The sequence below is a fragment of the Mesoplodon mirus genome (genome assembly GCF_964341445.2).
Source record: "Mesoplodon mirus genome assembly, chromosome: 2".
NCBI lineage: Eukaryota > Metazoa > Chordata > Mammalia > Artiodactyla > Ziphiidae > Mesoplodon > Mesoplodon mirus.
The window spans coordinates 200,521,736-200,548,807 of NC_138977.1; the positions used below are offsets into that span (position 1 = coordinate 200,521,736).

Genomic DNA, 27,072 nt, shown 5'->3' on the forward strand with positions numbered 1-27,072 from the left:
TGATAAGACATTATAATTACACAATATCTTATAAAATAGCACATGATTTTTTTTTCTTTTTCTTTTTGCTAGGAATAGAACTATAGGTGTTGTTAAGGCACAAATATTAAAGTATTAAAGTAAACTACCATTACGGCAAGAAGAACGACAATTGCCACTCCACTGAGGCATTTTTCTAACCCCCAAAACAAATACAAACAAATTCTCTTAACATTGGCTCAGAGTGGCAGCGAGTCAGTCAAGAAGGGCAGGACCTGGAGCCAAGCCAAGCTGATTTGGGGTACAGTTGATAGTGAAGCATTTAGAGAAGTCATCTGGGGATGCGTGAGCTTAGAAGGAGGGGGCATGTGGGGTCTAGGAATCTATATCACAAAGCTGGATTCAGAGTCCATTTCTTTAACCACATGAATGGAAGTAACTTTGATATAGAGTCCAGTTGTATGAGTCTGAGGGCACAGGATAACATGGAAGGAACAAAGAGGGCATGTAGTCCAAATAAACAAGCTAAGTGCCTAGAAGGTGACAGACAAGTGGATGCAAAAGTGTGCTTGTGAAAACAGGCAAGGATTAGTACTTATGATTTGATATGTACACAAGAGAGTAGAAGCCAGCCAGGCGAACTAGATAGAAACAGCATTTTAGGATTATGTGCAAAAGACAAAATTTTAATCTATCCTGGTTTTAATCACCCTCCTTGATGTTGGTAGTCATGCCTACTTGGTATATCCAGGGCGCCACACGTTTGAGGCTAGTGATTATATATCACTGACAAACTCTGCATGGTTTGTATGATTCTAATAGCTTCACACTCCACTGGATACGCATAGTCACAGATCTGCTCACTACAACTGCAGAATTCATTTCACAGAACTGGCTAGTAAAAAATTTGGCAGGCAAGTTAGCTTTGCAAGTGCTCCTAGGAATGGAGCCCAGCTGTTCCCTTCGGGCTTTGAGCTGTTGGAATTCATTGGGTTAGCAGCTAGAAAGAATGGACTGTAACATTTTCAGCCTAGTTCCTGACAGCAAAGCAGAGGTGTTAGAATTTCTGTTCTAAAGGTTTACACTGCAAGTAACTTAACCTGATTGCGTGTCTTAATATTACTGGGCTTCTGACCGTTGAAATATGGCTTGGATCGATGGTGGTTTGGAGAAAGTAGAAAGAGGGCTATCCATCATTCAGAGGCTCCATAGAAGCTGCCTGATAATGCTGCTTTCACCAAGCAGCCATCTGTCCATCCATCCATCAGTAGGATGAAATGAGATTTAGCGGAACAGGCAGCCGTAACTCTGAGACACTTTCTAACCAACGCTTGCAACCCTGGCCTTAGTCTGACCACAGAGCACCGCGCTGGGGTCTGGCAGGATGTGACAGCAAGTGCAGTCACATTCCCGCCACTGCCAGCCTAGGAGTGTGTTCAGTATGAGGCTGAAGCACAGCCGAATCTCCCACACAAATTTGACTAAACTTTGGGTGACGAGCAAACAGTAATTCTCTTTCAGGTCCATTCTGTTTTACAAGTTGAGCAGACTCTTTTGCTGGAGAATGTTTTGTTTGACTTGGAGAAGAAATAGAATTAAGAGCTGATTTAATTTCTCTGGAATCCTACCACACAGTTTAGCCTTTAACCCATGTCGTATATTGGCAGGTGGCTTTGTAAATGCTAATGAATCAGGAAAACCACCTTTTTCTCAATTGTAAACACTGTGGGTACTTCTGCTGGCAATTCCCAGTTCGTCATGGTAATGAGGGATGGGGCTAAATTAAATTCAGGGATAATTCAATGATTTTATTTTATACAGATTCTTTTTCCTCTAAAATTGAAATTTTTACCTAGGTTGTTAGAGAGCAGAAGTTGCTTATTTCTCTCTACTCTGTATTAGTGGTGCCAATATGAAAGAAAGGAAAATGTGGACAGGAAAAAGCGTAAAAGATCAGAAGCAAGAAGCTGGATTACCCCTAAAATGGACAATCAGACTCTGGAGTATTGAATGTTAACTGTTATCTTCCTGCTTTTCCAGTGCACTGAGACTTCTGAGAGCCTCTTGGTCAGTATAGCTCTGTGCTCATGTTACCTATCCTGGTGGCTTCCCTAGCCATGGCCACGTTCCTTGACTGTTTTCTTGCAGTGGTCACTTTAGCCCTCAGCTCTTGCTCTTTGTTCTGAAGCCTTGCTTTTCATTTTAGATTGGGGGAGGGGTTGAGGGAGCCCAATGTACCGGAGATGCCTCGGAAATGAGAGCCTTGGATGAATTCCTGGGCCTATTGATCCACCGGCAGTTTATGCATCCTGACATTCATAATCTCAGTAGGCTGCTGATATTCCTGATTAATGGGCCTAGGGGCTGTCCATCCGTCACTTCACATTAATTACCGAAGAGGTGTTTTTCCAGTGATTTACCTGACAGCGGGCTGTGATAAATACCCCTAAGCAGAGTGGGCAGTAATTTATCACAGGGCCACCCCACCCCCACCCCCACTTACCCTTCCGCCTAACCACAGGCCAGCATTGGGACCTGACCAAAGAGTGCCCCCTCCCCATAAGCTATCTATCTCCATAATTGCTTGTGGATGCATATTTACTGGGGCATGGGACCTGGCAGATAGCATTCTAGAATTTGTGCTAAAGATGATGAAAAATAAATCTTCCTAGTAGGAAGAGTAGTAACTGGTATGTTTTTTCATGGGGCAGAGAAGTATATGTAAGCTGCCTTTCTGTTACTTTTAAGAAATCTGATGGAAATATTGCCTGCCTACTGTGCATGTCCTGTGATAATTGCTCTGTGAGCTTTAAAGAGGGGAGAAAGCACAGTTTTGTCTTTTTGATGTTTGTAATCTGTTCAGGGAGAATCTGAAGAAATAAGAGAAATTAGAGAACATTTCAAGGCACTAATATAATCTTGGGGGGGTTGGGATAGAACTCCAGGGTTCCATTTCCTACTTTGTGGCCTTAGAAAGTGAAATTTAGTTAAATATTTAAATATTTGAGCATTTTTCATGTGTCAGACATTGTATTCAACTCTGGAAATATGAAGATGAATGTGATATAGCAGCACATATCAGGGAGCAAAGTCTAGTGCCCCTGGCTTTAGTTTCTCAAGCTATAAAGTAAGCTTTTCCAGAACGCTGTGCAAGTATTTTAAATTAATTTAAAGTTAATCTGCAATGAAAGGGATTTAAAATTAATTTAAAATTAACTTTCACATTAACTTTCTTCTCTAAATATTTGTTGAGTACCTTTTGTGTTCCTGAGGATACAAGAAGCATTTGAGAAACAGTATCTGCCCTCAAGAAACTATTATAGAGTATGAGAATGACATTCATGAGTAAAACAGGAATATAAGGTTGTTTATAATGACAAATGAATAGCATAGGTAATGAATGTACATGAATTCACAGAAGGGTGAAATCAGTGTGTCTTCAAATAAAGATATAAGTCTTTTGAATGAATAGTAACTAGGAGTGTTTAAGCTGAGATAATTCATGGAGGATATTTCAGAATTTGGAATGAACAGATCATGAGGCCATTTGGTACAGAATGGAGGATTTGTGTCTGAGAGTGGTAGAAATACGATTGGAACAGCAGATTGACACCAGATCATGGAGAACCTTGAATGCCGGCTAAGTTTAGTGACTCTAGTGAATCACTAAGGTTTTTTTTTTTTTTTTTTTTTTGCGGTACACGGGCCTCTCACTGTTGTGACCTCTCCCGTTGCGGAGCACAGGCTCCGGACGCACAGGCTCAGCGGCCATGGCTCACGGGCCCAGCCGCTCCGCGGCATGTGGGATCCTCCCGGACCGGGGCACGAACCCATGTCCCCTGCATCGGCAGGCGGACTCTCAACCACTGCACCACCAGGGAAGCCCTCACTAAGGTTTTTGAGCAAGGAATTATGAAAAAAGGTGTTCTAGAAAAAATTATTATATATTCATGTGCCAATGTCATTTGGAATTGCCAGAGTATCTTAGAACACTCCCTTCTTTTCTAAGGTTGTTCAGAATCAGAATATCCAGATTTATATATCTCCCTGAATGCAATGCAAAGAATTGTGTTTTGGTTATATATGGAGTAAATAATAGAGTTGACAGTCAAAGGAGATCAAGTTTTACAGTTTTTACTCATGCAAAGTTGAGAAGACAATGGAAGTTTTAAGTAATGACTGCACAATTAAATTAGGAAAGACTATAGCCTGAAATCCTAAGAGAAATTGATCTTTAGTCATGCTAATATAACATCATTGAGGCTGCACTGCTTACTCACTGTATAAAGTAGGTATATTTTAAAGGCAAGAATCAGAAATTAGAGTCAGTGGGGTCAGCTATGTTTTGGTAGGAATTTCTAGAGAATGTGATTATTTTTCATTTAAAAAATTAAGATATAATTTATATAAAGTTCACTTTTCTTAGAGTACATTCTGTGAATTTTGACAAAAGCATAGTCATATAACTCCCACACAGTTAAGATACAGAACAGTTAATCGATCCAAAAAATTCCCTTGTGCCACTTTGTAGTCAACCCCTTACTTGAACCTGAGCTTCTGGCAACTACAGATACATTTTCTGTCCTTAAAGTTTTGCCTTTTCCAGAAGTCATATAAATGGAATTGTATTTCCCTACTGATATATGATGTTGAGCATTTTTTGGTCTTTATATCTTCTTTGGTGAAGTATTGTTCAAATTGTTGTTTGTTTTTGGATATCAGGTTTTAAGAGTTCAGTATGTATTCTGGATAAAAGTTCTTTATCGGATATGCAGTTTGCAAATATTTTCTCTCCGTTTGTGATTTGTCTTTTCATTCTCTTTTAACAGTGTCTTTGAAGAGCAGGTCTTAATTTCGCTGAAATCCAGTTTATTGATTAATTTTTTTTAATGTTATGAATCATGCTTGTTGTGTTGTATTTAAGAAATCTTTGCTGAACCCAGAGTCACAGAGATTTTTTCTTCTATATTTTCTTCTAGTAGTGTTATAGTTTTAGGTTTGTTTGTTTTTTTGTTTTTTGTGGTACGTGGGCCTCTCACTGTTGTGGCCTCTCCCGTTGCGGAGCGCATGTTTTAAAGGTGGGAAAGACACTCTCCAGCTTTCTACATCCTAGGCAGAATCCAGAAGTCCCACTTAACTTACTTGAGGATGTGATTTTGATGATTTTGATATGGTATTTTTGTTGATAAGAATACCATTTAAATTTGTCGCTTTCTGTTTCTATCCCCAAATTATTTTTGCTCATGTGTTCATTCATTCATTCAGAAAAAAATGAGTCTATGCTATGTGCCCAGTGTTGGGTTACAGTGATAAGCATGAAGATATGGTCCCTCCTCTAATGAGCATATAGTTCAGTGGGGGAAGACCAGATAATTTAAAGAAGTAATTATAATAAAATATAAGAGCTGAAATAGAAGAAGTATATGGCAGAGGCACCTACTCTAATCTAGAATGAGTAGATAACACTCTCAAAGAAAGGGCTATGATGGAGACGTACAGGTTATATTGAAATTAGTTAGGTGAAGGTGATTAGGAGGCTGTAAGGGAGTAGACTAGGCAGAGGAAAGAGACTCTGTAGGAGCTAAAATGAAAAAAAAAATCCACAAAGCAAACAACATGGAGAATTCAAGAATCTGAGAGAAGTTTGCTGTGATCTTAGAGCATATAAGGACAAAAGTGACAAAAGATAAGAGAAATTGATTGGAGCTAGGTTAGAAAGAATCTTGTAAGCCATGTTTAAAAAGTTGATTTTCTCATAAGAATGATGGGAAGGTAGTGAAAGGTTTTAGGGAGGGGGATGTCTGAGTGGCTAATTGTTTTAAAAGAGTCATTCTAGATGCAAGGTGAGGAATGAGCGGACAGGAAGCTAAACAGAGACCAGTTTTTTTTGTTTGTTTGTTTTGTTTTTTGCGGTACGCGGGCCTCTCACTGCTGTGGCCTCTCCCGTTGCGGAGCACAGGCTCCGGATGCGCAGACTCCGGATGTGCAGGCTCAGTGGCCATGGCTCACGGGCCTAGTCGCTCCGCAGCATGTGGGATCTTCCCGGACCGGGGCACGAACCCGTGTCCCCTGCATCGGCAGGCGGACTCTCAACCACTGTGCCACTAGGGAAGCCCCAAGAAGGTTGAGTTTTAAAAGCCATTTGCTATAGCACAAAATAATTTTAAATTTGAAGCCTTTGATATATGTCTGTTGTGTATTACAAATAGAATCATAATTTAGAGTTTGAAGAACACTTAAAATTAATCCTGACCAATCTGCCTGACAGATAGAAATTCTTTCTCTAGTATTAGTCCATCGTCTAGATTGTATTTAAATTATTCTAGAGACAGAATATCTGATAATGGCGTTGGAGAACTCTAAAAGTAGAGTTCTTTTTTATATTGAGGTGAACTTTGTTTTCTTTTAATTTCTACCAGTTGGTTCTGGTAACTGACTTCTGAAGAAATATGGAAGCAACCAATCCTGTAGAGCAACCAATCTTCAGGTATAAAGGTAGCTGGGATGTTTCCATTTAGACCTTTTTGGGTAAGGAGTATACCTTTAGTTCCTTTAACCATACCTTGTGTTGTATATTTTCTAGACTTTGTAATCTAAGACTGTTGCCTTTCTAAACATCCACATCACTATCTTTTGGCTTTTATTGACTTTGTAGATGAAGTAAAAGCCTTCAGATTTTTTTTTTCTGTGCAAATTATACATTTTATTCTGTGTTGCTTGATTCTTTTTTTTTTTTTTCTGTTAACCCAAAGCAGGTCTTTGTATTTATTCATTCTTAGTCTTCATATTGCTCTCAGCACAGCATTCCAGATTATATAAATAATATTAAATTGTAATTTTATCATTTTTGTTATTTATTAATCCTGTCGATTTTGTGTCGGTTCACATTTGATAAATACTCAGTGTTCATTGTTTGCATCCAAATTATTGTTTAAAATGTTGAATTTTAAAGGGCAATGGGGACATAGTTCTCCATTACATAACCCTCTCTAAATTTGCTTCTACCCATTATCATTACTTTTTATTGTGAGTCCACCTACCAGTTCTTAGTAGCCCATATTTTACCATCTTACAGTTCATCATGATATATTTTGTCAGATGTTTTGCTACCTGAGATCAAGATACACTGTGTCTATGGCATCCCCTCCAATGAAATATACTTTAGTACTTCTATTTTGAAAAATAGACGTTTTAAAAAGATTTGGCATGGCTAAATGTTGAAGTCATATTCTTCCACAAATGGAAAGATAGAAAATCCATGCAGAATGATGAGCTAGATAATAATTAAGACATCAAAAGAGAAAAGGGACAGGTGGATCACTGGAGACACTTGATGACCAGGGCCATGGTATATCCCTGGGCTGAAAAGAAAATCGCCTGGCCATGGAAGTGGAGCTTCCTCACTGAGGAAGTATTCTGATCAGGTGAAATTTTAGGGATCTGTAATAGAGTGGACAGGATTTGTTAGCCTTTCCCTCTTACTATCTTTTTCCTTTGAAAGGTATGTGGTGAAATATTAACAGTGGGTGCTTCTGAGTGTATATGGATGTTTCTTTGCTATGTGTAGGACCTTCTTATTCTCTTTGCTCTGGGCAAACTAGTATGTACTTCACAGTATTATTTTGAAGATGAAAAGAATAACTCAGTGTGAGATTGTCTAGTACATTTCCTCATATTCTGTAGATAGTAAATAAAGTTTTATTTAACCTTTGTTAAATTTTTTCTGCTTGTTAAATTCCATCGACCAACCATGGTAGAGGTTGTCAGGGAGTTACCAGTGAGTTGTCCCATCACGTTCCTTGGCCTCCACCCTCCTTTATCCTACCCAGACCCATTTTATTGCTACTAGAAGGAAGAAAAATTTATAGTAGGTCACTTGATTAAATAGTGTTAATCGAGTGATGACTTTCTCTTTCCCACTACTTGTTTCTTTCCTAAAAATCATAGTTCACAAGCAGTATCTTCTAGAAAGCAGTCCATGATTAGTTGTCTCATTTTCTAGCCCACATTCAAGTTACTCTCATTCATACGTTACTCTAAAAATCATATTTATGTATATATATTTATGTTGAACAAATGTGCTTTTAGGGGTTCTCCTTGAATGTATTTTTCAGTGTAAATTTTGAGCTCCTAAGATGGTTGTGTTTTATGAGTACCTGATAGCCTGTAATCACTTTTCTCATCTGTTTTAATTCAGCTGAAGAAGACAAGGCTACTTGTTAAAAAAAAGTAGAGAGGACTTGGAAGGTAGAGGAAAGAGGCTATATGGATAAAATTCATGGGCTCATGAGTTATTTTGGAATTTACTCTCCTTAGTTGCTCACCTGATTGCATTAATTATTTTATGGCAGGTTTTACTTTTTTTTTAACTTGAGGGTTTCTGTAGGATGGATTAGTAGGCCCTCTACCTAGTTTTTAAAAATCTCTTGGCTCAATACATTGTAATTCGTTTTTGGTAATTGAATCATTCTCTCCTTTTTCTTGCAGATTGAGGTGGTGCCATGCAGCAAGAAGCAGAGAGATGCAGAGTTCGAGTCAGGAGGCCTGACATGGCGCTTTATGTACCCAAAGCTCGAAGGGGTATAGTAGTGCACAAATCAGGTGATGAGGGAAAAAGCTGTGGTCCACCTAACTCCATGGTGAAAGAAGAACAAAAGGAAGATTCTTTCTCTCAAAAGGAGATCATTAGAGACAAGCGTGAGGCTCAAAGACTAAGTATTAATCCTGATAAAAAGGAGCACAACCATAGGGAAGGAAAGAAAGCTTCAACAAAATTTAATAAAGTTGCGTGGCTTCAAGAAAGAAATAAAGATAGTGTTTGTACTAAGAGGGCAACCACAGAATCCAAAAAAGTATCATCCCAAGGACATCAGCAAAGAGTCCCAAATCCTGGGATTATACCTATAGTACCTTTACAAAGACATTTTAAACCAAAGAAGGTAGAGTGTTTGGAGGTTGAAACCAGAGATGTGACAGAACAGGATGGGTTGCTTCAATATCAGTCTTGTTCAGAAATCAGTGAGGCTCAGGTTCCAAACAAACCATTCCAAAATGTGGAATTCTGTGATTTCAACAGGCATGAACTAAATGGGGAAACATTTGAAGATAGAAATTTGGAAAGCAGAATGGAAACTGATGCCAGGGTTGCAGAGATACTATCCCAGTTTCCTGGAGATTTTAGTTCTGTGGTGAAACCTGAGAGTATGATTGCACCAGTAAAACCAAGCTCTGATTCTGGAATTGTACAACAAGGCATGCAGACATCGGGTGGAATGCTGAAGCGCAGCAATGGAGGCATCACCACTGATTCTGTTCCTGGAAGTCCAGTTGGTATCATTGATCAGACTTGCACAGACTTGGATGCTGAGAATGTTGGTGATACAGCCAACAGCACAGATTTCATTTTGGGTCAGAAAGGTATAGATTCCATTCCTGAGACTATGGGTCACATCTCTCATCAGATGACTATAGTCAGCAAATTAGAGAGCACAAATGGCATTTTTGATCCAACAACGATTAGAGAATGTGAGGAGAGTGACAGCACTGCTGATGAGTTATGTGTAAAGTGTGAATCTTCTGATACACCTGTCCTTGCTCATGAAACATATACAAATAATGGGTCTAAGAGTGTAGGTGACATTACCAATAAGACATGTGTGATGGACATTACAGATATCATATCTGATCAAATAAGTGTAGTTGCTGTTAGAGTAGCTCATGAGACCTGTAGCAACACAAGTAGTCTCTCAGACTATTTAGAAATAAGTGCAGGTACATCCCCTCTTCATGTAGCTAAAAGGGGGAATGACACTGAACATTTCAGCAGCCTGACTGCTTGCTCAGATATTTATGCTGAGAGTATTTCATCGAGTTTCACAGAGTCGACAGGAAAGTTGATGGAGAGCTTGTCAGATTGTGCTTCCTCCTTACCTGTAAAGAAGATTGCTGGTAGTAATTGTAACACTTTTTTGGACTCTGAACTCAGTATGTTAAATGGGACAAAAGTATTTTCAGACAGTGCTTTGGGCAGTGATCAAGATTGTACTGGTGATATAACAGAGGCATTGCATGAACTTAAAACTGCTGAAGAGTTGAAAACAAAAGAAGAAGATGGCTCAGAGACTACAGAACTTGGGGTAACCTTTTCTGATATAGAATCAGTATCTGTGGAAACATCCATGGAATCGAAAGCAACTGATATGTCTCACACAGAAGCAAGTGCTGCTACTGAGGAGAGCTGGGAGTCTATGTTTAATGATGATGGTGACTGCCTGGACCCACGTCTTCTACAAGAGGTATGTTTTAGTGGAAATTGGTTGGCTCTTAGGTAGTTCATCAGTTCATAGGAACTAGGATTTGGGGGGTAATTTTGATAGACATATTTGTACATTCACACACATTACATCCAATGTAACAGTTCTGCAGCAAACTGTTAGGTTGGCCAAAAAGTTCGTTCAGGTCTTTCCATAATATCGTATGGAAAAACCTGAACGAACTTTTTGGCCAACCCAGTAATAGGATTGTAGATTGAGAAAAGAATATCTGATAGATCTTTAAGAAACAAAGCATACAGTGTTGAACTATATGTATTATAACCAAATCCTGAGAGATCTTACTGAATAGGTTAAAGATGAATTTAATGGATTCTGGCTAACTTGAGAAAATACAGAGGGAAACTTCTTCCAAAGGGCTTTTCTGTGTTGACAAGATGTATTTTACACTGGCCTATTTGAGGGGAGAAGAAGAATTTATTATTCATATTTATTTTATTTTTCCAGCAGACGTTGGAATGATGTTAGACACTATAGAGGGTAGGGGAGGGTGTAATGAAGGTATGATTGTTTTTTTAAGGAGTTTGTGCTGAGTTGAAGAGTAAATGATTGTTGAATATGCTGGCTAGTTAGAGTTCATAAATACAAAATGTTGGATTTGAAGGCATCTTAGAAATTATTTAGTTAAATTTTTTCATTTTCTTAGTTTAGACATTCCCTCTTCCGGCATTTAAATTCCTTACCATAAATAAGAATCATTGGTTTTGAACAGTAGAATCATTCCCCCTTTTATTCCTTATACCTTTGCCCAGAAGGGGAAAAAATGATTTTCCCTGTAAAATCTCCAGTTTTGTAAATGGGGAAATTGAAGGTTAATGGTTGTATCTTTAAGACAAGCGGAATCAGGATTTCAATCTACTTCTGTCTTAATCCAGTATTTATGTTCTTTCTACCAGACCACTTCCTCCCCTATAAAATAGTTTTGTTTGAGTGACTCCATAGAGCCTTTTAAATACTAAGTGATGAGTCTTTTGATTCTGAGAGTTGAATCAGAAGTACAGAAAAATGTTCACAAGCACGTGTAAAAGAGACACATGAGACTGAAGAGGGCAACCCATTGGACAGAATTGACTTTGCAGTACCAAGCGCTTCCTCCTTATTCTTAGGAGGTGTTTGCATGCACATTTGTACCACAGTTAGTGCTTCTTATGGGCAAGTCAGGAAACAGCAGGTCTTAAACATTTCTTAAAAGAATATAGAGCAGAAGGCACCTACAAATTAACATTCATGAATCCTTTGAAATTGCGTGCAAACTTTTATATGTAAGTGCAGTCTTTCATAACTTTTATCGGATTCTCAAAGGTGATAGTTCCCCAAAGTATGGTCCCTGGACCAGCAGCATAAGCAGCACCTGGGAACTTGTTAGAAATGCAGACTCTTCAGCCAGGCTGTCTTAATGTTTACGAGACTTTCAAGTGATTCTGATGCACATAAAGTGAGAATCACTGCTCAGAGACAACATACAAAGTTAAATTATATCAAGATGTGAGCGTGGTAACCAGAAGTGGCTGTCAACTCATAATTAGAAAGCAAAACACTGTTCATCAGAGGTTTAGGCTCAAATCAGGCTAAGATGTACTAATAATATGGTAAGTTAGGTGAATATAGAGAAGTTATTAAGGATCCAAGCATTGGGAGAAGGCATTAGTCTGGGGAAGGAAGCAGTGTTCTTAGGAGTTGGCAAAGAGACTGCTTAAGGGGGTAGGAGAGCACAGGTGTACATGGGAGAGAAGAAACAGCTTCCTACAAAAGAAGGGCATGGGACTCAGAGCCTTTTGTACATGGTAGACCTAGTAAATATTTACTGAATGGATGTAGGCAGTAGGGCAGAGTTGCTTTCTGCCTTTTTAGGTTAGCCTCCAGGAGCTTTCAAACCATCATTGCTGCCGGAACTTGGATTCTGTGTGGTAGCTTAGGGATATGGCTTCTGTATTGGTGGGAGGGAGGTTTAGGTGTGCAACTCTGTTGTTCAGCTCTTAACACTGTTTAGGTGCAAAAGAATTTAGGCAACTGAGTCTTTTGAGGAGCATAGTAATATAGCCAAAGAGGACACTAGCCTGACCTAAAGCTGGGAATGGCAGGAAAACGGAGCAGGTAGTGTTTTAAGCTGAAGACAGCCAGTGCCTGGGTATTGCGTTTGGATATCTTCTGAGGTGTTTGGTAGAGACTGGAGTCTGTGTTGAGGCATGAGGATAGATGAGAGTAAGAAAGAAGTTGGATTGAGAATGCAGGTAGTGGATCCAACTCCAAGCTGTTGCCTCCTGTGCTCTGGGTTTTAGAAGATGTAATAATAATAATGTTATTAAAAGATGTCACAAATCCAAGAACATTAATAGCTTTGGTGACTATTACTCCTAATTTATTATTTATACTGTTCCAAATGTACATTATTAAAGGCTAAACCAGAGTGTCTGCCTACCTTGAAAACTTTCCAACCAAAGATTTTTGGCTCTTTTCCCAGCTGGCCTATTTCTTTGTTGACAATGGATAGCCATAGAGGTATGCCTAGTACTTCTAATAGGCAGGGAAGTATGCTGTAGAGCAGGGTGTGGTAGCCATTGGCATATGAAGCAGTTTCCTGTGACATTTGAACTTCTGAAACTGCCTGAAGGGGTTAGGTCATTGTTGAGCTCCCAGAACTGCAACTCTTGATGAGTCTCCAAAGATTACACATCTCCTAAAACCATGGTATGGGATGCCCAGAAATTGAAGTTGATAATTGATAAAGAAAAGGATGTTGGCATGACTTCTTTTAACCCTTTGAAATCTTGGTACCAGCACACAGGAATTATTGTTGTCTAGATAAAACTTCCTCTGCTGCTTCCTGTACTGATCAGCAAACCTATTGGTAGGAGGGTTAGTAAGATACCAGCAGCATAACATTGATGTTGATAGACACTGACATCTGGTCCCTTCACTGGCCATTTCTGGTCCTGATGTGTGTTTTTAGATAGCGGTAAATATTTAGGTAGGAGTTTCCTTTTGTTATAGGAGGTTGCTAACAAGGTATGACCATGGAAAAGAGAAAAGGAACACCATTCATTCCCAAACCATCTTCCTTCTGTGTGTGCCTACTCATGTTCATACTTCATCAGTAGTATCTTTCCATGTAGTCTTCCCAATCATGCTGGGAAGACGAGGAAATCCAGATATGTCTCCCTGGCTTTCTCAGTCTTCCTCTTGACTAAAATTTAATCTACCACAGTGTTTTCACTGTTCAGTCTGGATAGCATCTTCCCAAGAATGCCAGCATCAGTTTGCCATATTAACCTTTCTGTACTGTCTAAATAGGAGCCCGGTCCAAGTTGGTTCAGGATATTCACTTAGTCCCTGCCCATATATTTATGTACCATACGTTACTATTCATTAGAGGAAACTAGAGCTCTCAAATTTGTCCTCTGGCACTGGGGTCAGTAAGTGATCATCTGACATGCTTCATTATTGTAGCTTTCTTTTTTCTTACTTCCTTTGGTTCTCTTTTTCTGCATTCTTATTCACTTTTGCCCTTTCTTCTCTTTTACTATGCCTTAATCCAAAGCTATGGCCATGGATTTCTCTCACTGATGATAATCAGCAATATTGAGATGTTGCTGATACCTATTCTAGAGAAATCTTTTTTTTAAGATTTATTTATTATTTATTTTATTTATTTTTGGCTGTGTCAGGTCTTAGTTGCAGCATGTGGGATATTCATTGAGGCATGCGGGATCTTTCCTTGTGGTGCATGGGCTCTTCGTTGCGGGCCGTGGGCTTCTCTCTAGTTGCGGCATGTGGGTTTTCTTTTCTCTAGTTGTGGCACGCAGGCTCCAGGGTGCATGTGCTCTGTAGTTTGTGGCACGCAGATTCCAGAGCGAGTGGGCTCTGAACTTTGTGGCATGTGGGCTCTAGTTGAGGCGCACGAGCTCAGTAGTTGTGGCATACGGGCTTAGTAGTTGTGGCACGCGGGCTTAGTTGCCCGGCGGCACTTGGGATTTTAGTTCCCTGACCAGGGATTGAACCTGCATCGAACCTGCATTATAAGGCAGATTATTTACCACTGGACCACCAGGGAAGTCCCTAGAGAAATATTTAGATGGCACCTTGAATGGCATTCTACTCATTCTGTGTTAATAAATTTTATGAAGTCAAAGTTTGCGTTTCTGGCCTTGGTTTCTTGATAAGGTCAGTGGAGGCATAGCCTAGATATATTAGATAATTTTATTTGTAGATAGGGAACACCACTGAAGACGTTATCTACTCTTATATTTAATGTATAAAATGTTATATAAAGCAACTATACTCCAATAAAAATTAATTTAAAAAAAGTTAGAGTTTAAAAGTCTGAATTTATCCTTCTGCTGTTGTAAAGGATTTATGCCCAAAGCAGTATAGAAAAGGGATGGAAGCTATAACTTATGCTGTGTATTATACACTGTAGTTTTATTATCTTTTAAGGGAACTCTTTTTGGATGTGTTTGAACTTAGGTCATGAAAAATTTGAAAAGGCTTGAAATACTTAAAAAAAATAGTGTTATTTCCCTATTTGCCAAAGATAGGAAGTTAAATGGGTAAAACATTTTAATTCTAGCTTTTGATTTATTCAAATTACCATGGACAAACATGAAAATTTTATTTTCTTCAGTTTCTACTGAAGAGTAGAAACTGAGTTAGTAAGCAGTTAAGTAGCATAATAGTGGAAGAGAAAATAGAAACAAAAGGTTTGAATAACCTATCCTACATAATTGAGAATTAGCTATATGGGTTAATTCTGTAAGCAATTATGTAAATAGACATGGTGATATTTGAAGCCACCGCAGTAACGTTACACCATTAACTCCTGGTCAAGTCTCTGTTGTCCATGTCCCTGTAACCTCCTGATGTCCCTAATATTTAAATTTGTTATAGCCACAACTATAGTTTAAAGTGGTTTATTACGTTTAATTGAAAGTACCTACAGAAGTGTTCTTATTTCTTCCAAGATCAGAGGCAGGATTATAACATAGGCCTTGAACGATAAGGACTAGGACCTGGAACTTTAACCTGTCTAAGAGAGAAAACTGTATGTCTTTTTTTGAAAAGTGGAATGTTAGCACTGAAAGGGACCTGTAACATAATGTTTTATGTTTACCTCTTGCTTTATAGATACGGCAAGTAAGGCCCAGAAAGGTTGTTACTGACCTAGCTAAGGTTAGTGCCAGAGTTGGCACTAGAATCCCAGTCTCCTGGTTTCTAACCCTGGGCTTTTTCCATGACAGTAAGCCTTTGCCTCTACCTAAAGCTCTCAGCCAATCAACAGACATTGTACAGCTATGTGCACTGTGCCCAGCTCTGATATTGGTGATATAAGGGATAAAAGAGAAGGATAAGAATGTTTAAGGAGCTTATAGTCTTGTGGAGCTGATGAAACTTATTCTCAGAAATGTCTAGAAAAAAATAAAGTATTCTATCTCATTGAATTGAAAATGCTGTTGATTGTGAAATATATCATTATTTTATGTATCACTAAGAAAGAAATTAAACTTTTACACAGTGCTTACCCTTTAGAATTTTTATTTTATACATACTGAAAGAGCTCTTAATTAGACATGAAATTTTGATCACATGTCATTTCTTACATAAAGAAAATGTAGGTGAAATAAATTGGTTCTCGTTTCCTAAAACTTTGTGTTTATAGTCCAACTCTTTCTAATGATTTATTTTTTTTCTTTTGAATTAGAACCCAAGTGTTCCTTTTTCTTCCTTTTTTTTAAAATTTAATTTTATTTATTTGTTTTTTTGGCTGTGTCAGGTGTTAGTTGCAGCACGTGGGATCTCCATTTGAGGCATGCAGGATCTTTCGTTGTGGAGCACGGGCTTCTCTTTAGTTGTGATGTGCAGGTTTTCTCTTCTCTACTTGTGGCGCGCAGGCTCCAGGGCACGTGGGCTCTGTAGTTTGTGGCACCTGGGCTCTCTAGTTGAGACACGCAAGCTCAGTAGTTGTGGCGTGCAGGCTTAGCTGCCCCATGGCAGGTGGGAACCTAGTTCCCCGACCAGGGATCGAACCCATGTCCCCTGCATTGGAAGATGGATTCTTTACCACTGGAACACCAGGGAAGTCCTCATCATTTTTTGACTCAGTCATTGACACTGATGTCTTTCCATCCTGTTACCATCTTCTGTGCCATCAACAACTTTGATGATACAGCATTTCTTAAAAGAATACATAAAAGAAGGAAAAATCATTGTTGCTGGATTCTTAAGCCAGCTTTGCACTTATATAGGGCTGTTCTTACATTCAGGTTTTCTTCCACCCGCTGACCACCCTGGCTGCAAATTTTGGTACTGGTGCTTTTGGTGCTCATTCATATTCAGACAAGCAGTGACAATATGCATGATTAAGATGCATACTGATGTTGGAGATGTTAAAATGTGCATCTTAGAATTGATGAAATACGGTATATATCCAACTGCCAAGGGCTATGATACAGTAGTATAGGGAATGGAGAAACCATCAAAATGGAGTCGATAGGGAACGCTTCAAGAGGAGATAAAGATTGAAGCTGGGTCTTAAGAGAGAAGGATCAGGAGCAGGCAAGGCATTCCAGGCTGTGAGAGCTTGTAAAAAATATGGAACGTTCCCAGGTTTAGGTCCTGAATTTGTCACTATCAGAAGTTTAGATGATCTGTTTTGAAATTTTGTTTTTGTTATTGTTTTCCTTTTATAATTGATTAAATTGGATTTTCTGCATGATTTATATAGCCAGAACAATTAAAGTTTATTGGCAAAGGGAAATAAAAAAAGTGTCATTTTTCCCTCAAAATTTCAGAATGCCATCCAGAATCATTAAAAAATATATATATTGCATAAATCAAATTCTTATTGATGGGGGCTCTATGTAGAATCAGTCTCGATAAGCATGCATTTGGACAAAGTAATTAACTTGGGGCATGTGCATTTTATTCATTCCACAAGTATTTTTTGAAAGCCTAGTTTGTGCAAGGTAATGTGTGCAGGGGGGGAATATAGGGATAAATATGACATGTCCCTTGTAGTTGAATTATAGAATCAGAATATTGATGGGGAGACTGAAACTCCAGCCTTTCTTTCCAGGCTTACTCCCTATATTAGTTTGCTAAGGCTGCCAGAGCATAGTACCCTAGACTGACTATGGCAAAGTACCACATAAATCTGTTTTCTCACAATTCTGGAGGCTAGAAGTCCAAGATCAAGGTGGCAGCAAGGGTTAGATTCTTCTGAGGCCTCTCTCCTTGGTTTGTAGATGGCCATCTTCTCCCTGTGTCTTTACATGGTCTTCCCTCTGTGTCTGTGTCCAAATTTCCTCTTTTTATAAAGATACCACTCAGATTAGGGTCTACCCTATTTTAACTTAATACCTGTTTAAAGGCATTATCTCTAAATACAGTCATATTCTAAGGTACTGGGGTTTATGGCTTTAACTCATGAATTTTGAGAGGACACAATTAAGCCCATAGCACTCCCCCAAGCCCTCACATTATTTAGTGTAACCACACTGAACTGTTTAATGAATACCACACTCCTTGCATACCTTTGCACACTTCTGCCTATGGTACTTTTCTCTGTATAATTTCTTTACTTGGGCAGTGAACGAAACAAAGTTCATTCCCCTCTATCCACTGGTAATACCTTACTCATTCTTATAACTTTATTACATATTAAAATTCTTTGTTCAAGTTCTTTCATGTTATGTTCAACATACATTAAATGTTTGTTGGTTAGGTGGTCAGGTTGAGGTTGGAGGAAGAGACAGGTCTTATTAATATAGGGTGTTATACAGTGAGTACTGTAAAAGTAGTGCAGATGAGGTAAACGCTGTAGAAGTCTAGAGGAAGAGTCAGATTATACATGTGACCAAAAGTAATGTGATCAAAGCAATAGGCAGGAAGAAGCAAGATGTGTTTAGGCATAGTATTACTCTTTGGTTGGAATGTAGCATATTTTAAGAGATGACATGACATAAAGCTAGAAAGGTAGTATATATTTTAGTACACTGTTAATGAGGTAATAAATTACCACAAACTACTGTCTTAAAACAACACAAATTTATTGTCTTTTACAGTTCTGTAGGTCAGAAGTCCAAAATGGGTCTCACTGGACTAAAATTAGGGTATTGGCAGGATTGTGATCCTTTCTGAAGACTCTAGGGGAGAACCCATTTTCTTACCTTTTTCAGCTTCTCTTACATGCCGCCCACATTCCTTGGCTCATGGCCCGCTTCCGTTTTCAAAGCCAGCAGTGGCCAGCCAAGTCTTTCTCATATTGCCTCACTCTGACACACTGACTCTTCTGTCTCTGAAACAATTCTGCTTTTAAGGACCCTTGTGATTATATTGGGCCCACCTAGATAATCCAGCATTATCTCTCTATTTTAAAGTCATCTGATTAGCATCTTTAATTCCACCTGCTACCTTAATTCTCGTTTGCCATGTATCATGTTCATAAGTTGAGGGAATTAGGACATGGACATCTTTGAGAGGCTGTCATTCTGCCAACCACAGGTAGGTTGGGTCCAGGTTATGAGCTTTAAATACAGCCATTGAAGATTTTTAATCAAAGGAATGACATGATCAAAGCAGTATTTTGGGAAGTTTAATCTATAAGCTGTATGGTATCTCGAATATAGGACTGGAAAGAAATCAGCACCCCTGAGTTCTTTTCAGCTTTGCCATTGATCCTCCCTCCCTCCCTCCTTTCCTCTTAGAACTGCTTGTATCCATAAACCCTTAATCAGAGGGAATTAGTTGTCCTGAACATTGATATAGCCACCGTTTCTGATTCTGTTCACTGTAAGGCCATTTCATCATGTTATGGAAGGAATACTGGACTAGCGGTCAGGAGACCTGAGTGAGTTATGATTCAAACTTGATCAGTAATTTGATTTGTAACCTTAGGGATGTCCTTTAGTCTCTCTGTGATGCAATTTTCCATCCTTATAATTGGGATAACAATAGCAGCTGATCCAACATGCCCATCTGACAGATATAAATATAACTTTATCCCAAAATAATGTAGTATATATTTATTTTTTGTTTGTAGAGACTAACTTGGTGACTTCAGAACTTTTTTTTTTTTTTTTTTTTTTTTTTTATAACAAATTTAATCAGTTATACATATACATATGTTTCCATAACTCCTCCCTTTTGTGTCTCCCTCCCACCCTCCCTATCCCACCCCTCCAGGCGGTCACAAAGTACCGAGCTGACCTCCCTGTGCTATGCGGCTGCTTCCCACTAGCTATCTACCTCACGTTTGGTAGTGTATATATGTCCATGCCACTCTCTGACTTCGTCCCAGCTTACCCTTCCCCCCTTCATGTCCTCAAGTCCATTCTCTAGGTCTGCATCTTTATTCCTATCCTGCCCCTAGGTTCATCAGAACCATTTGTTTTTTGTTTTTAGATTCCATATGTATGTGTTAGCATATGGTATTTGTTTTTCTCTTTCTGACTTACTTCACTCTGTATGACAGACTCTAGGTCCATCCACCTCACTACAAATAACTCAATTTTGTTTCTTTTTATGGCTGAGTAATATTCCATTGTATATATGTGCCACATCTTCTCTATCCATTCATCTGTCGATGGACACTTAGGTTGCTTCCATGTCCTGGCTATTGTAAATAGTGCTGCAATGAACGTTCTGGTACATGTATCTTTTTGAATTATGGTTTTCTCAGGGTATATATGCCCAGTAGTGGGATTGCTGGGTCATATGATCGTTCTATTTTTAGTTGTTTAAGGAACCTCCATACTGTTCTCCATAGTGGCTGTATCAATTTACATTCCCACCAACAGTGCAGGAGGGTTCCCTTTTCTCCACACCCTCTCCAGCATTTATTCTTTGTAGATTTTTTGATGCTGGCCATTCTCACTGGTGTGAGGTGATACCTCATTGTGGTTTTGATGTGCATTTCTCTAATTCCTCCTGTGTATTTGGGAGAAATGTCTATTTAGGTCTTCCGCCCATTTTTTGATTGGGTGGTTTGTTTTTTTGATATTGAGCTGCATGAGCTGCTTGTATATTTTGGAGATTAATCCTTTGTCAGTTGCTTCGTTTGCAAATATTTTCTCCCATTCTTTTTTTTTGGATAAATTTATTTATTTTATTTATTTTATTTATTGCTGTGTTGGGTCTTCGTTGCTGCACATGGGCTTTCTCTAGTTGCGGCGAGCGGGGGCTACTCTTCGTTGTGGTGTGCAGGCTTCTCATTGTGGTTTCTCTTGTTGAGAGCACTGGCTCTAGGCACGTGGGCTTCAGTAGTTGTGGCACAGGGGCTTAGTTGCTCCGCAGCATGTGGGATCTTCCCAGACCAAGGCTCGAACCCGTATCCCCTGCATTGGCAGGTGGATTCTTAACCACTGCGCCACAATCTTTTCATCTTGTTTATGGTTTCCTTTGCTGTGCAAAAGCTTTTAGGTTTAATTAAGTCCCATTTGTGTATTTTTGTTTTATTTCTATTTCTCTAGGAGGTGGGTCAAAAAGGATCTTGCTCTGATTTATGTCAAAGAGTGTTCTGCCTATGTTTTCCTCTAGAGTTTTATAGTGTCTGGCCTTACATTTAGGTCTTTAATCCATTTTGAGTTTATTTTTGTGTATGGTGTTAGGGAGTGTTCTAATTTCATTCTTTTACGTGAAGCTGTCCAGTTTTCCCAGCACCACTTATTGAAGAGGCTGTCTTTTCTCCACTGTATATTCTTGCCTCCTTTATCAAAGATAAGGTGACTGTATGAGTGTGGGTTTATCTCTGGGCTTTCTATCCTGTTCCATTGATCTGTATTTCTGTTTTTGTGCCAGTACCATACTGTCTAGATTACTGTAGCTTTGTAGTATAGTCTGAAGTCAGGGAGCCTGATTCCTCCAGCTCAGTTTTTCGTTCTCAAGATTGCTTTGACTATTCGGGGTCTTTTGTGTTTCTGTACAAATTGTGAAATTTTTTGTTCTAGTTCTGTGAAAAATGCCATTAGTAGTTTGATAGCGATTGCATTGAATCTGTAGATTGCTTTGGGTAGTAGAGTCATTTTCACAATGTTGATTCTTCCAATCCAAGAACATGGTATATCTCTCCGTCTGTTGGTATCGTCTTTAATTTCTTTCATCAGTATCTTATAGTTTTCTGCATACAGGTCTTTTGTCTCCTTAGGTAGGTTTATTCCTAGGTATTTTATTCTTTTTGTTGCAATGGTAAATGGGAGTGTTTCAGATTTTTCATCTATTCCTATTCATTAGTGTATAGGAATGCAAGAGATTTCTGTGCATTAATTTTGTATCCTGCTACTTTACCAAATTCATTGATTAGCTCTAGTAGTTTTCTGGTAGCATCCTTAGGATTCTCTATGTATAGTATCTTGTCATCTGAAAACAGTGACAGTTTTACTTCTTCTTTGCCGATTTAGATTCCTTTTATTTCTTTTTCTTCTCTGATTGCTGTGGCTAAAACTTCCAAAACTATGTTGAATAATAGTGGTGAGAGTGGGCAACCTTGCCTTGTTCCCGATCTTACTGGAAACGGTTTCAGTTTTTCACCATTGAGAACTATGTTGGCTGTGGGTTTGTCATATGTGGCCTTTATTATGTTGAGGTAAGTTCCCTCTATGCCTACTTTCTGGAGGGTTTTTATCATAAATGGGTGTTGAATTTTGTTGAAAGCTTTTTCTGCATCTATTGAGATGATCATATGGTTTTTCTCCTTCAATTTGTTAATATGGTTTATCACATTGATTGATTTGCATATATTGAAGAATCCTTGCATTCCTGAAATAAACCCCACTTGATCATGGTGTATGATCCTTTTAATGTGCTGTTGGATTCTGTTTGCTAGTATTTTGTTAAGGATTTTTTGCATCTATGTTCATCAGTGATATTGGCCTGTAGTTTTCTTTTTTTGTGACATCTTTGTCTGCTTTTGGTATCAGGGTTGTAGTGGCCTCACAGACTGAGTTTGGGAGTGTTCCTCCCTCTGCTATATTTTGGAAGAGTTTGAGAAGGATAGGTGTTAGCTCTTCTCTAAATGTTTGATAGAATTTGCCTGTGAAGCCATCTGGTCCTGGGCTTTTGTTTGTTGGAAGATGTTTAATCACAGTTTCAATTTCAGTGCTTGTGATTGGTCTGTTTATATTTTCTATTTCTTCCTGGTTCAGTCTCGGAAGATTGTGCTTTTCTAAGAATTTGTCCATTTCTTCCAGGTTGTCCATTTTATTGGCTTGTAGTTGCTTGTAGTAATCTCTCATGACCCTTTGTATTTCTGCAGTGTCAGTTGTGAGTTCTCCTTTTTCATTCCAATTCTGTTAATTTGAGTCTTCTCCCTATTTTTCTTGATGAGTCTGGCTAATGGTTTATCAGTTTTGTTTATCTTCTCAAAGAACCAGCTTTTAGTTTTATTCATCTTTGCTGTCGTTTCCTTCATTTCTTTTTCATTTATTTCTGATCTGATCTTCATGATTTCTTTCCTTCTGCTAACTTTGGGGGTTTTTTTGTTCTTCTTTCTCTAATTGTTTTAGGTGTAAGGTTAGGTTGTTTATTTGAGATTTTTCTTCTTTCTTGAGGTAGGATCGTATTGCTGTAAACTTCCCTCTTATAACTGCTTTTGCTGCATCCCATAGGTCACTTGGGTCATCGTGTTTTCATTGTCATTTGTTTCTAGGTATTTTTTGGTTTCCTCTGATTTCTTCAGTGATCTCTTGGTTATTTAGTAGCATATTGTTTAGCCTCCATGTGTTTGTATTTTGTACAGATTTTTTTTTCTGTAATTGATATCTAATCTTATAGCATTGTGGTCTGAAAAGGTACTTGATACAATTTCAATTTTCTTAAATTTACCAAGGCTTGATTTGTGACCTAAGATATGATCTATCCTGAAGAATGTTCCATGAGCACTTGAGAAGAAAGTATATTCTGTTGTTTTTGGATGGAATGTCCTATAAATATCAGTTAAGTCCATCTTGTTTAATGTGTCATTTAAAGCTTGTGTTTCCTTTTTTATTTTCATTTTGGATGATCTGTTCATTGGTGAAAGTGGGGTGTTAAAGTCCCCTACTATGATAGTGTTACTGTCAATTTCCCCTTTTATGGCTGTTAGCATTTGCCTTATGTATTGAGGTTCTCCTATGTTGGGTGCATAAATATTTACAATTGTTATATCTTCTTCTTGGATTGATCCCTTGATCATTATGTAGTGTCCTTCTTTGTCTCCTGTAATAGTCTTTCTTTTAAAGTCTATTTTGTCTGATATGAGAATTGCTACTCCAACTTTCTTTTGATTTCCATTCGCATGGAATATCTTTTTCCATCCCCTCACTTTCAGTCTGTATGTGTCCCTAGCTCTGAACCGGTACTATCTTTTAGACTTGTTTTCAAGAGCAGATTACTAGGCTTATAAGAGTCTTAAAACCCTCACTTTGGGAAGATAATTTAATTTAGTTGAATGGTTTTGTGGAAGCTGTTTCTACATATGAAGGAATACTCAGATTTCACTTATGCTTTATAAACAGCAAGCAGGCCCCTGGTAAAAATCATAAAATATTTGTGATTCATAACTCAAAATTATTTGCTGAGTTGTTTGCAAACTTTCCTTTCCCGTGGACTGTAATAGATTAGAATGAATCAAATTGTAAACCTTTCCCCTCTATTGTTGCTCTTTCAAACATTTATTAGCCATATGAAGGAAAAATATATGAAGGTTGGTCATAAAATATGAATGTTTCACATTGACAGTTGTGACAAGTATTGTCTCAATACATGTGACTCTTAACAGTAAATGTCTCAGTTGTCTACAGTAGAAATATGGTGCAAACTACAAATGTGAGCCATGTATATAATTTAAAATTTCTATGAGCCACATTTAGAAAGGTAGAAATAAACAGGTAAAGTCAAGAACATATTTTTAATATATCCAAAATATCATTTCAACATGTAATCAATATAAGAAATTATTAGTAAGATCTTTTATTTTTTGTATTAAGTCTTTGAAATTTGATGTGTATTTTATACATAAAACACATCTCAATTAAGACTAGCTATGTTTCTAGTACTCAGTAACCACATGTGGCTGGCAGCTACTGTGTTGGACAGTACAGGTCTACTGCAAAAAAGTCATTGCATCAAATCTTAGGGCCTTTCCTGAAATACATCTGTATTACTGTGTCTAACCCCTGTCTGATAGTGGTCTCTATGCTGCCCGACCCCACTCCCCTCTCACAATCAAGCTCTGATCCTCACTTTACACCATATTGTCTTCTCTTAGACATTTCCCCTTCTGTGCCACATATTCCTTTCTCCTTTACCCTGTCAAGGCCCCCTTGAATGTTTTGTTGAAATTCTCAGGAGAAAACACCATTAATAGTATGGCCTGCTACCTATCAGCCTACCTCCCCAAAAAATGTGTTGCCAGTAGACATGTAAGCTGATTCCAACAATATCAGTACCATGGGAGTATGAAACAAAGTTCTTCTCCTCGTAAGAAAAGTTAGGAGTCCCTGATAACAGTGGAGTCTTGAGTGTTATAGGAAAAACTAGTCAGGAGTATGTTACTTGTAGGCTTTATATCTATTTTTCCATGAAATGTAGAGTAGGAATTGTGTGTTTTGCTATTATTTACACTTTGCATTTAATCAGTACCAGAAGCTGAAGTGTTTAATAATTACCTCAAAAATGGGATGTAAGTATACAAGTTTAAGTTTGCTGACCAGATTAGAGCAAAGGGCCATAATCAAATTTCCTTGCCAGACTATCCTGCCTCTCTTTTTTCTTCCTCTTTATAATCAGTTCTTATAGTTCCAAGATATTTGTAGTTAGGCATTGTTTACCTCTCACAATGCATTATTTAGCCCCAATTTATAAATGCATGGACATGCAGTGGTTTGTTTGGTTTGGTTTTTGCAAAGTAACTCAAAAAGTCCATGCCAGAAATTCAAAAATGAGATAAAGAAAATAGTTCCAATGACAGTAGCATAAAAAAGTTAGAAATTAATTTAACAAAAGTGTAAAACTTGTACCCTGAACACTACAACACATTTTTGGAAGAAATTCAAGAAGACCTAAATAAACATCCCATGTTTATCTTCTTTAATATTGTTAAGGTACTACCCAAAGTGATTAACACATCCAGCTCAATCCCAGCTGTCCTGTATTTTTTGCAGAAATTGACAAAATGATCCTCTAATTCATATGGAAATGCAAGGGACTCAGAATAGCCAAAATGATTTTGAAAAAGAAGAACAAAGTAGGAATACTCAAACTTCCTGATTTCAAAACTTATAAAACAACAGTAATCAAGACAGTGTGACACTGGCATAAGGATGGACTTGCAAGTAATTGCAGATTACCCTCCTTTCTGGGGCTCTGAGTTATTCTAAACTGATACACCAGTCCACTCCAGGCTTTTAAGAATTTGTTAAACATTTAGCTGATATCTTCTTGCCCACTCATGTGGTGGCCACTTCTTCCCATGATCTGCCAGAGGCAAAATAGTTTATATATTCTGTTTCTCTTTGGAGGGACATGTCATCCTGTGGATTTCAATTTCCTTGTGTACTCTGTGTTGCATACTCAGCTGTATGGTAAACTCAAGAAAAGTTATGATTTTATAGGTCAGTTGGATTTTTTTCATTGTTAGGGTGTGAGGAATATTCTCTTCCTGATTTCTACATCCTAAGCAGAGGGGAAATAACATGGTGCTTGGCCTATAATAGATTTAGCACCTAGTTAAACTATGTTTAAATTGGGTTGCAGTTGAATTCTTACTTCGGTGCCACGTAGTGTGCTAGCACTTACGGCGTCATCTCATTTGACCTGCACACCTATCTATAAAGGGTCGGTACTGTTATCATGCCATTCTTTAAGATGTAAAACTGAAGCTTAGTGGAGAAGAGGAACTAGAGGCCCAGCAATAAATAAACATTTTTGTCGATTTTACCTAAATCACCTTCCTCCCTCACTCCTTCCCGAATAAAATTCTTAAATCCATTGTTCACTTCTCCAAGGAAAGGAGATACATCCTTGGCATTACAGATCCTCATTTTCTCATTTGATGGGAAAAGAAGCACAGTATGAAAGAGAGGAAGTTTGAAGGGCTCTAGTTGGACTTTTGGTTAACAGAGAGAACACACTTTTGATTTTGAGTCTGAAGGCTCTGAGTGGTCAGTACTAGGCTCTAGGTGAATGACAAAATGACCGTCATGGCTTTGCTGCCACTTTCCATTTTTCCTTTTCCATTATCCTGCTTCTCGTGTGAAATAGTTAATAGCCTTCAGTTTTTTCATAGAATAGTAGAATTTTAAGTATTCTTCATTACTATTAATTCCTGTATTAACTTGCTGTGTGGAAATTCCTTTAGGTAGCTCTAATGCTAGGGAACTTAAATATAATTACTTGTGCCACTTACATTTGTCATAACAAATTTCTTTGTAAGCTACTGTCAACGAAAGGTAGACTTACAAAGTGTTTTTATTCTTAAAAATTTTGTTTTGTTTTTGTTCACTCTCAGAAACGAAACTATGGGTCTGATCAATAAGCTCAAATAAAACAAATGTTATTAATTCATCTCTTCAGCTATTTTCTGAAATTCATTTTCTAAGATGTGTTGTTTATAACTCACCACATTAATCAAAGTATTCCACATGTATAATATAAGCTGGGTGATAGAGCCCAGTCATTATTGTGTTCACGAACAGAGACAAATGATAAAGGTTAAGGAATATGAACATAGAGACAAAAAGAAGGATTGTTTATATATGGGAGGATATTTTACAATGCTCTGGCTTGATGTAAC

At 38.1% G+C, this 27,072-nt stretch overlaps 1 protein-coding gene across 1 annotated transcript in view; it reads left to right on the plus strand.

The window, feature by feature from the left end:
- Nucleotides 1–27,072, plus strand: part of R3HCC1L (R3H domain and coiled-coil containing 1 like) — a 72,287-nt gene that overhangs the window by 29,735 nt on the left and 15,480 nt on the right. Inside the window, exon 3 of the mRNA XM_082610174.1 lies at nt 8,467–10,274. Within this exon, the coding sequence (XP_082466300.1) occupies nt 8,481–10,274 (1,794 nt within the window). The 5' untranslated portion in view covers nt 8,467–8,480. The remainder of the gene's footprint in view (nt 1–8,466; nt 10,275–27,072) is intronic.